At 42.7% G+C, this 12,122-nt stretch overlaps 1 protein-coding gene across 5 annotated transcripts in view; it reads left to right on the top strand.

The window, feature by feature from the left end:
- The window catches only part of LOC139413011 (nck-associated protein 5-like), a 158,725-nt gene that overhangs the window by 106,785 nt on the left and 39,818 nt on the right, over positions 1-12,122 (top strand). For all 5 annotated transcript variants that reach the window (XM_071159975.1, XM_071159976.1, XM_071159977.1 and 2 more), the window contains 3 exons: positions 3,646-3,714; positions 6,022-6,060; positions 6,324-6,443. In XM_071159975.1, the coding sequence (XP_071016076.1) occupies positions 3,646-3,714; positions 6,022-6,060; positions 6,324-6,443 (228 nt within the window). The remainder of the gene's footprint in view (positions 1-3,645; positions 3,715-6,021; positions 6,061-6,323; positions 6,444-12,122) is intronic.

Genomic DNA, 12,122 nt, shown 5'->3' with positions numbered 1-12,122 from the left:
ATAAGTTATCTTCCCTGCAGTCAAAGAAAAATAATGGCTGGCCTGTCTTGTGATTTGTCAGAGGAAGCGACCCGTATTACCCCAAAAAGCTACATTCTAAATGTATCTGCCTTTTCCTTCCGTCCCGCTGCATCCGTGATGGATGCTCCTCCAGAAGAGAACCGGCTAAAACAACAGCGAGGCAATACATCACTGGCCTTTTGTTATGTGTAAATGGTGATGACACTAAGTAAGGGCGCCCATTTCTATTTCCCCCCCACCAGCCCAGCCCAACTGATATCGTTCATTACCACGGTGGGTATGCTATGCCTTTATAAATGGTGCTTACTTAGATTGAATCCTTTTGAGAAAAATTTTGGAGGGGAAAAAACGTGGATTCTTTTCACAGATGCTTGAATGATCAGTTAACGCTGCTACTCTAATTTATATATTTTTTTATGCCCCCACCCCACCCCCCCAAAAAAACGCTAATGGAAGTAGTATCGTTGACTGATTAGACATTCGGTGGAAGGACAAAATGAGTTGGGATTAATCTTGAGCGGACATAGGATGGAATACAAGTTACCGCTGCAAATTATATACCTGTACCTAACTCATCCATTCCAGCTCAACTCTCAATGCTTCTAGCTTTCCACACAAGTAAGTGTTGTAGAGACTCCATGGGAAGACAGAGCAGGCAAGTGACTGGGTCTTGGGTGACTGTCTGCAGTTTGAGCAAGTATGCATGCCCATTGCCCAGCGTTGTGCCCATGCAGCTTGGTTGGCACAGTTGGCAGCCGGGTGCCAGGGAAAGGAGGCCTGGTGTACAGGCGTCACAGAAGGACAGCTGGCACTCTGGTCTCAGTGCAGGGCTGGCTCTAACTCCTGTTCAATTACGGGCCGAGTGAGAACTGACTGTGGTGCAGCCAGCTCTAGCCCTGTCCATACAATCCCTCCTCCCTTCTCCGCCCTCCTCACCCCAATTCAAACCTACTGTGAGCCAGAAGCAAAAACTCCTGCTGTCTACAACTCTGTTCTCTAGCTAGTTACCTTCCATTGAAGTTTACAAGAAAAATACATCCATGATTCTAGAAAAAAATACTTCTCTAATCATGGGAACTCTAATCATGGATGATCATGCATGTATTCTATTCTATACAAAGCCATTTATAATGGCATGCATAATTGATATGTTTCAAAATCTATGGCAATAGCAGTTGTATGCTTTAATTACAGCAGCTGTAGGAGCAATACATTGACAGGATGTGCTAATATGAATACATGTTATTACGTGATTTAGTTGCTCTTTTCATCCCCAATCAATCAATCAATCATCCCCAATGTTTTTTCTGACATGGGACATTTATTTAGTTTAGCATTTGTTGATAACGCATCGCAGCCGAGCACTGCATTCATTCACAGTAATATTGACTATGCACCGTGGCTGTAGAAAATATTGTTTTTCAACTAGTCTACTCTTTTTTTTTCCCCTCCCAGGCTCAAATAATATTTGTATTGTTAGATTGTCTGCAATGTCAGACATTCTCCGTGACGTTCTGCAATGCGAGATGGCCAAAGAGCACGACAATGAAAGTATCTCAAATGCTTTTAATGCAAACAGAAAAGGTTCAGCAGTCGTCGTGGGTGCATTTGTAATGTGTGTTTGTCAGGTACTGAGAGGCTCAGTTTGACGGAAGTAGACATATTTTCCCACATCACTTCCCAAATCAACGATATTGTCAATACAGCACGTCACTTCCTCTTTCTCTCCGACCGCTTGTTCCACAGAGAAATGATGATTCGACCAGTTACTACCAACACAAAGAATACGATAAGAACATCAGAAAACATGCTTATATGCAACCTTTGGGTAATTGTTCACCTTCACTAGGAGCTTTTACTTTACTAATATTAATACGTAATAGTGCAAGTGAATTTTTGGTGGGTAAAAGGGCTTTTCATGTACGTCTCAAAGTTGCTCATTTGTTATAGCTCCGTGCCATTTCAATTAAGGCAGGGGAATATGTTAGGTGCAATTATTTAGCCTGGATTTTAATCGAAGGCTGGCTGTTTGTACTAAAGGGCACGTGGCGAGTGAGGTGAGCTAGCCGGAGCGAATGTTGACAGCTTCTAATATGGCCTGCCCGGACCATTTGACAAACTAGAAACAGAGGAGATCAATAGCCCCTCTCCCTTAAAAGGTGAAGCAATATCCCCCCCTCCCACCCTAAAACAAGGACATATTCACATTAGCCCCTTCTAGCCCATTCTACCTAACTTCTTACTTGTACCTTTTAAAGTTCAGGATCATAACTTCAATCCCCTTGACCTTTCACTGTGAGATACTTCTGCAGGTTTTTATTAGTTGGCCCCGGTCTTATGGTTGACACCTGACCTTTTCCACCTCCGGAGAATCCTCTCTTGTTTTTATCTTGTTCCCTGGCAGTGTAGTCTTGCACTACAAAGCACATTTGATTTGTTTCATCAATAGTTTTTCATATGAAAACAGATTGGAGAGACTACAAATGCCTTTGGCATTATTTTCATTGGCCACATGTTCAGTATCATTTCACATCTACACTGAACAAAAATATAAATTCAACATGTAAAGTGTTGGTCCCATGTTCCATGAGCTGAAATAAAAGATCCCTGATATTTTCTATACGCACAAAAAGCTTATTTCTCTAAAATGTACAAATTAGTTTACATAGTGAGCATTTCTCCTTTGCCAAGATAATCCATCCACCTGTCAGGTGTGGCACATCAAGAAGCTGATTAAACAGCATTATCATTGCACACGTGCACCTTGTGCTTGGGACAATAAAAGGCTGCAGGAATGTCCACCAGAGCTGTCCAACCGGCCTTACATCTGCAGACCACATGTATGGCGTTGTGTGGGTGAGCGGTTTGCTGATGTCAATGTTGTGAACAGAGTGCCCCATGGTGGCGGTGGGGTTATGGTGTGGTCAGGCATAAGCTACGGACAACGAGCACAATTGCATTTGATCAATGGCACTTTGAATGCACAGAGCAACCGTGACGAGATCCTGAGGCCCATTGTCGTGCCATTCATCTGCCGCCTTCACCTCCTGTTTCAGCATGATAATGCATGGCCCCATGTTGCAAGGATCTGTACAACTGAAAATGTCCCAGTGTCCCATAATCAATAGCCTGATCAATTCTATGCGAAGGAGCTTTATCTCTCGTCAAGAGGAAAATGGTGGTCACAGCAGATACAATACCGACTGGTTTTCTGATCCACGCCCCTACTTTTTTTTTTAAAGGTATCTGTGACCAACAGATGCATATCTGTATTCCCAGTCACGTGAAATCCATAGATTAGTGCCTAATGAATGTTTTTCAATAAACTGATTGCCTTATGTGGACTGCAAAATTTGTTGCATTTTGCGTTTACATTTTTGTTCAGTGTATGTCAATCAGGGTAGATAATTATATGTTGGTTGTTCTATAACCACCTGTGATTGTTTTAAATTGACTAGCAGGCACCGCCTGGTATTTCTTTATATACTACTTTAATTACTTTAACTCTTCCTTCATTACTGGTAAATGACTCATAAACCAATCTGATGCATACAAACTTGCTTTTAACGACAAGCTCTCAGTGGATTTCAGTTATCACTAAGTGTGTTTTATTTTGCTGTACAGGAGGAAAACTCAGCATTGGCCATGGAGAATGAGAGCCAGAGGGAGCAGTATGAGCACTGTCTGGATGAGGTGAGTAGTCCACGCCTCACTCTATTCACTCAGCCCTCAACCTCAGTGAGGCAAATCTATTTTTCACCACACTAATGATAGCCTACATCTCAGGAACGAGTGTTATTTCTTCCCTGTTCTGTCCTATTCCGTGACTTATTATGAGTTGTATACTTTCCTATTTAACTTTAGCGACTTTCTTTAAGATCTTACTGATCAAACATGTTACAAATACTGCACTATTTTCCAGTATCCTTCTCTACCTTTACCGACTTTCTTTTGAGATTTTTCTCAATTTACAATTTTCATGCTCTCAAATTCCATCAATGCAATTCCAAAGTAATTCCTCTCCAGAAGGAAATGTGATTATGGAGGAAGAGGTACTTGGCGTTCCGAAGGCGAACTGTGTTGTGGGAGAAGCTGGGTAAATGGTGGCCTGAGGGAGCAGGATGACAGCAATTAATGAGCTTGTTGGCTAGGACCGCACGCTGAGTCACCCTGAGGGAAGGCTGGAGGCCCGCGGGTGCCAGAAGGGACAGACTGGTCTAATACACTGTGGTGCCAGCTACTGGGGCTCATATGACCTGAGATCTGGGCTCTGGTGCCAGAGGGAGTGGGGGTGGGGAGGAGGGAAACGTAGATTGATGGTGGGACAGAGAAAGCAAGAGAATGAAAGAAAGAAAAGGAGAAAGAAAGAGGGAGGAAAGAGAGAGGAAAGAGGGAGGAAAGAGAGAGATAAAAGGAGAGTTAACAATACTTTAGCTGTGTTTTTAACTGTCCAACAATTGCATTGCAATGCTCCAAGCATATTGCATGAAACTCCACACCGTTCTGGAGCCTTGGAGGCTAATGCCTGGGGTGAGCCCAGACCAAATGCCTTTTCCACTTCCGTGACCTCAAAAAGCCAGGGCTGTGCTGCTCTGTTGTCTGGTGTTGTGTTGCCCTCTGTAGTCGCTCAAGATTGGGAGCTAGCTCACTAATGAGCATGTTGTGATGCGGGTAATCTCCACAGCTCTAACAACTCTGCCGATGGGCTCAGGGCGTTTGGAAACTGTAGAGAACTCTGGGCTTGTTTAGTAGTGATACATTTTTTAAATAAAAAGATTGTGGATTATTATCTCTACATAAGCAGAGTGGTGGCTGTTTGGTATGCTATTTATGCTGGCCACTCACGTTAGTTTTTAAAATGATCTTTTTTTATATATATATATATATATATATGTATTTTTTCCCACTTAGTAAATGTGAGTTATGCCACATTTGGCAATGTAAGGGACTGTTATGCCGTACCTCATGTAGTATGACTTGAACTATGAATGCTCTATAAAACCTTTATGAGTTGTTTTATTTATCAGTTGTTGTCATTTAGATTCTAACTTGAAGATCATTAAATATTATTTGAGTTAGTGCCCTTCAGTTTTACAGGAGCAGCTCTGTATCCCTCCCCACAGGGCTCCATCACTTCGTCATATTTACTCCATCTCCCCTTATTCAATAGAGGGAGAGAGGACACCTCTGTGGAAAAAGCCAGTGCGTGCTTACAGTGAATTAACAAGTAATCAATGGGCTGTAATCAGAGTCGGAGTCGATGGGGCTTTGCGGTCTAAACTCGAAAGAGTGGTAGGGGTGTGAGGCGTTCTGCGGCCAAAGCCCAGGCACAACAGTACTTTACCCCGCCACTTCTTCTCTCCGACTGACCGCTGTGTCGCAAATGACACCCTATTTCCTATGTAGTGCGCTCCTTTTGACCAGGGCCCATAGGGTCAAGTAGTGCAGTATATAAGGGATAGGGTGCCATTCAGGACACAACCCCCTACTCTCCAAGCCACTATATCAGCCCTGACACTGCTGTCAATACAGGATCAACAGAAGACAATTAAACATCATGAAGACATGCAGTGCGTCTGGCTCCAATCTGTTCTGCTTCGCCGGGCCGCTACTTGCCTTCTCTGCCACCCTGCGTCAGATTTATGATGATTGGGCCCCTTAGGAATCAACACACTCCTCCAAGGAAAGGCATACGGGGGGACAATGCTGTAATGTATTGGGACGTCGTGTTCACTAAAGCCTGTAATCATTTTGATAGGCGGTCGGTGGAACTTGTGTATTAAATGTCGTTGGAGGAATAGGGGAAGTGAGAGAGTGCAGCGTCGGCATGCACAGGGCAGGGGCAGTTTAGAGTTGAGGTCGTGGGTCAACTGGAGACATTTTCTTTCTTTCACACTCATTTTTTCTCACCCATAACTGCCACCATATTATGGTCAGTCACTAAACAGCTTGCATAAAAAGTTTGGATAAATCTTGTTTCTTTTTTTCACTCTGTTTTAGGTTGCCAATCAAGTTGTGCAGGCACTACTCACCCAAAAGGTAGGAGTCTGGTTTCCATAGCAACTGTGTTATCAAAATGTCTCAGAATTATACTATTATTAGATCCAATGATGTTGTTAGACATGTATGCAATACAGTAGCTCAAAACTTAATCTTACCATTCACTTTTTTTTTTTAGACACCTCATTATCTCGTGTTAACTAATCACCTTTTATGGTGTTCATATTAGGACAGTCACACATCACTGAAGGTTCACACCTCTGTCTGTAATAACTCTCTCTCTGTTGTTTTTCCCCATGCAGGATCTAAGGGAGGAGTGTCTGAAGTTGCGGACCAGAGTGTTTGACCTGGAGCAACAAAACCGGACCATGAGTGTCCTCTTCCAGCAGCGAGTCCGACCCGCATCAGACCTGCTCCTGCAGGTAGGGACCTGTCCACTCATCTAGTCCCAGAACCACTATAAAACCTCATTGTCCCAGAACCACTATAAAACCTCATTGTCCCAGAACCACTATAGAACCTCATTGTCCCAGAACCACTATAGAACCTCATTGTCCCAGAACCACTATAGAACCTCATTATCCCGGAACCACTATAGAAGCTCATTGTCCCGTAACCACTATAGAACCTCATTGTCCCGGAACCACTATATAACCTAATTGTGCCAGAACCACTGTAGAACCTCATTGTCCCAGAACCACTATAGAACCTCATTGTCCCGGAACCACTATAGAAACGCATTGTCCCAGAACCACTGTAGAACCTCATTGTCCCGGAACCACTATAGAACCTCATTGTCCCGGAACCACTATAGAACCTCAATGTCCAGGAACCACTATAGAACCTCATTGTCCCAGAACCACTATAGAACCTCATTGTCCCAGAACCACTATAGAACCTCATTGTCCCAGAACCACTACAGAACCTCATTGTCCAGGAACCACTATAGAACCTCATTGTCCAGGAACCACTATAGAACCTCATTGTCCAGGAACCACTATAGAACCTCATTGTCCAGGAACCACTATAGAACCTCATTGTCCCAGAACCACTATAGAACCTCATTGTCCCAGAACCACTATAGAACCTCATTGTCCCAGAACCACTATAGAACCTCATTGTCCCGGAACCACTGTAGAACCTCATTGTCCCAGAACCACAATAGAACATCATTGTCCCAGAACCACAATAGAACTTCATTACCCCAGAACCACAATAGAACTCCATTACCCCAGAACCACTATATCACCTCATTGTCCCAGAACCACAATAGAACCTCACAGAGCAACTATTGACCATTACTCAGGGGTGATGGAGTTAAAATAGCATTTCACTGCTATTAGTTTCTTGTATTCAATATTTTTGAAGACAACAGTGTGGGTGTAAGGACGACTGTTCCAGTAGCATATTTTCTCACTTCAAACATCTGAAGAGCAGCAATATTAGATCATCCATCTTTTTGTGATGGCGATGTGATCCTGAGTCCAGGGTCTGTGATATCATCATTGCTAAAAAACTATGTGCTCATGAACCATCCAGCCTCCACGGAGCTACGGGGCTCAGATAAGATCATTTGAGAAAGTACCGAGACTCGCGTCATCCATCCTGGGTTCTCTCGGGGGACGGTAAACCTCTCAACCAAATTACTTCTAGCGCACCAGACCCTGTGGCACGTAACACAGACATAGATGCTAGAGAGAGGGGAGGGTATGTGTGTGTGTGTGTGTGTGAGTGCGCGCGCGTGTGTATGTAGTCTGCCGTGGGTAGGAATGCACACTTACTGTAACTCAGAAATCATTTACTCCAGTCACTGCAGAGAGAGACAGAGAGAGAAATATTGACAACCATGTCTGCTATAAAATGGCCGCATGGATTTTCCTTAATCTGATTTGCAGCTATGGCCGTCCAGCTCTCGTTACCTTACCTCCTCTCAGAGTGGTGGGTGGAGGCTCTCAGACTGCCACAGGGTAAAGCAGGGAGATGTGAGGTGTGAGAGGGAGCTCAGGGGGATGGGGGTACAGAGGGCCTACAGACGAATAATGAGACGCCTACTGGTCTTAATGAGAACATGTGGCTCAGAAAGGATGGACGAGAGGAGCTCAGGGGAGAGCTGAGTGCAGATACTATGCAAGTCAACACATCCAGGTACAGAAACAAAGAACGTTATAGTTGAAGAATAACTTTTTAAAATTGTTTAAATTGTTGACAAAATCAGCCTCCAGCACACTGGTATTGTTGAATAGTCCACAAACCATTTTAATGGATCTCGTTTAAGCAATGTTTCGATCAATAGACCATCACGGCTTGTTCAGGTGTTGACAAAATTCGAAAGGATTATAAATGAAAATTGCAAAGCGAGCTGACCACAATCCTTTATCTACCCCAAGTTCAGGGGAGAGTATGCCCTCTGTCAGTCACCCTCTGCTAGCAACTGATATGGACATATGGATAATTGAAAGTCACAGTTCACATTGTCCAGTGAAGGGTCCAATCGTCTCAACAGATTGAGCGAAGCTGTGGATGCACTATTTTTGTCCCAACTAAACCAGGGCAGGGTTAAAGTGAAATGTGTAATTGTTTATTATCTATTTGTAACTATTTAATCATATTTTGATTTAATAAACCAATATGTATGTTCTGGTTATATCCTACAAGAGTAAATGTTTGCATATTCAGTCTGTTCAGTAAAGCATTTGTGTTCAGTATACAACGTGATCAACAAGACATTGACGAGAGCAATATACCGTAAATCTATTTGCTTGTGTAGCAGGAACCTCTGTCCCTGCCTCAAATGGCATCCTATTCCCTATATAGTGCACTGCTTTTTACCAGAACGGTCAAAAGAAGTGCACTATGTAGAAAATAGGGTACCATTTGGGACATATACCCTGGCTTTTCACAAGGGAGTATGTCGGGAATGAGGATTTGTAGCAAGACATTTTTTTTCCCAGCGGTGAGAAAGTGAGATTTTATTGTGAAGGAGGCGGAGAGATTTTAAAGATTTATGTCCAACTTTATGTCCAACCGGTGTCTGCCAGCGCATTTTAAACAACAAGAAAATAATTGACACTTGTGTAAGCGATAGCTAAATCATACGTTATAGGATGCTCTTTTGTATTTTTACATGGTTTCCTCAAACGGTCAGTCATTTTATTGAAAAGCTCATGATTCTGTCATGGTTGTGGTTTTGTCGATATGTTTCAGGTTGTAAACCTTGTTTCTATTCCTGGGATTAGTTGCTCTATAAAGGTGGCTGTGACAACGATGACCAGTAATACAAGTGCTGAAAGAGTATATGATTGATTGATTGATTGATTGATTGATTGATTGATTGAGGCAATTAAAACATGGGTTTGAAATCAGTTCCCCTGCTAGTTATTGTGGATCATTTCTCTTGAAGTAGCCTAATATTTTGCCCTCTAAAATGGCTGCAGGTAACCTTCTGTTTTTATTCATGTTTATTTAGATTCACCTTTTATTTCACTAGGCAAGTTAGTGGTTTGCATGAATTACCTTTATACCATAACCTACCATCAAATAGTAATTAGTGACAGTAGAGCTTGACATATTAATATTTCCTTTCAGTCAGAGGGTGGCAGGTGTTTGGCCGTTTTTTATCACCCGCATTGGCATTTCATTTCTACTGTTCTGGGAGTCGGTAATTAAATGTGTTGTTGGCCCCTGGGGCCATCTTGAATTTCCCTGATAACGAATCACTGCTCTCTATTGAGATTGTGATTAGGAATACTGGGAATATGCTTGACCTGCTGTCGCCTCATGTAATGTGGCATTTCACACGCTGCAAAGCTCTGTTTGCTGCAGTTCGGCCAGGTGCTTAGTAAGGTGTGTAAGTAGCGAATAATAATTCCCTCCTTCCACTTATACAGCCTTATCAAAAGTGACAGGCGAGTGGTAATTGAGTTGTCAATTATCCGTAAAAGTAGGTCCTGGTTGCCGTGGAAACTTCCCAGGCCCCTCCGGCAGGACTTAGTAGCTACACAGTACCATTCAGTCATTTTTGCCTTCTGAATTTTGATGGGCTTTTGCACTATGGTTCCCCTCAAAGGGTTGCCTTTGCTGGAGTTTTGTTAACTGGACTGCCTGCACAGTATTCCTATTCTGGTTCATTTCTCAGTGGAGTACGAGAGCCATGTTTTGTCTTAGCTTAGCCAATTCCCTGCTATACGTTACCTGTATCCTCTGACTAAGGGAAGACCAAGCCGTGAGTGCAGAATTAAACCTAGTTAAGGAAATAGGTTGTTTTAGAGAAGGTGAGCTCCCTCAGTGCGCCTCCGTCCTTGGCTAGATCACACTTCCACCCGGTCAGGTACAGTGAGGTTAGCCCTAAGAGACACAGAGATGGGGGAGCTGTCCGCCCCCATGTCCCGTCCCCCCCCCCCCCTCTCCCCACCCTTCCCCATCGGAGACCTTGTGACACTATTGACTGAATCATTGATGACTGTGCTGAGGAGGTGTAATCCTGCACCCCTACGATAGCATCAGCCCCCCTTCTCTTCTCCTGACACTCAGCCACTCCCATCCCCCTGTGTGGACAGCCTATACCCTGGAGAGGAGCGATATGGCTTCAGAGAGGACTACATTTCTATTACTGGCTTTATGGTGAGAGAGACGCCATCTGGCATGTTAAGTCCACTGTAAAGGACAACCTGGACTGAGTCAGCTACAGGGGAAGAATTCTCATCCACATGTCAACTTTAGGTCATAATGGCAAGTTAAGCGGTATTAAAGAAAATACTTGGTTTAGAACAAGCTGTAGTAGGTATATTTTGCCTCCGTTAATTCACAGTTATGTACATGACATGAATATGATATTCAAATTCAACTACAAATAAGCAGAACGTGTTTTAAAACCTTTTTTTCATTTAATTACTGTCACTTACCTTTAATTCTCAATATTAAGTCTTTGCCTAAATGTGTAAGCAATAAACAGGAATATATTTTATATAAACATTTGATTATGGCTAACAAACTAATTTAAAACTATTCAGCATCAAATGTGCATGAACTGTGCAAAATAATGATTAAATCAAATTGATTAGAGGCTCAACATGCCGTTTATGTGCTGCACTTCATTCCCATTGAATCCAGTTGAAACAACTCTATCATTATTTCTATATTTCAAAAGTTAACTCACAACGGAGAACAAGAGAGCACACTGCGTCAAATCCTTTTCCACATCCCCATCGATCACAACCACTCTGGACCAAATTGACTTGGGCCAAGTTATAAAATTACGGAGCATTCCACCGAGATGACCTCAAGGTTCATCATTTCCAGAAAATAGTCAAACTAGCCTATCTGCTGTGAAAGAGTATTGATGCCATGTCCCTCCAGGTCCCTGCTAGCACACAATATGCTGTACAGTACTAGAGAACAAGACGAGATGTAATGAGAGCATTACATGGTCACCATTTATGAGAATAAAATATATACTGTCAAAATTGAGTATATTAATTGAAACAATTGAAACTATGTTTTCTCCAGTTGCTGCAGATATACAGCACTGCACGATGGGTCGAGCAATTTCAACTCGATGGAAATTTCACACACAAACACAGTTTTTATTCTTCAAACCTCATGGGGACCTAAAATGTATTTCCATTCTGAATCCTATTTTCCCTTAACCCTTACGCTAATTGTAACCCTAACGCTAAACCTAAGCTTAAAATAACCTTTGTCCTCATGGGGACGTGGGTAATGTACCCACGAGGGAGAACTTTCCTCGTTTTACTATCCTTGTGGGAACTTACTGGGATTTTAGATCCCCGCAAGGTTAGAAGAACCAACCCACACACACACGTGCACATCAAAATACAAACCAATTACTTTGACAAAAAACCCATTGGAAATCAATATGATTTAATCCATTGGAATGTTGCCATTATAGCCCTTCATCGTTTAGATGGTCTGCAGGATAGAGTCCCCTTTAAACTCAGTCTAAATGGGGCTGAGATTACGGAAAGAAAAACAAGAGGGAGGATTCATTTGGCACTCTCGGGAGATAAAGGGATCATCTAAATGTGATTTAATTCAGATCTCCAATTTACGTTCATGTTCCCTTTAAACTAGTTCCAATTTTC

The sequence above is a fragment of the Oncorhynchus clarkii genome, chromosome 7 (assembly GCF_045791955.1).
Source record: "Oncorhynchus clarkii lewisi isolate Uvic-CL-2024 chromosome 7, UVic_Ocla_1.0, whole genome shotgun sequence".
In the NCBI taxonomy this organism is placed as follows: Eukaryota; Metazoa; Chordata; class Actinopteri; order Salmoniformes; family Salmonidae; genus Oncorhynchus; species Oncorhynchus clarkii.
The sequence above is the reverse complement of the archived record's forward strand: the minus strand, read 5'-3'. Positions and strand labels throughout refer to the sequence as shown.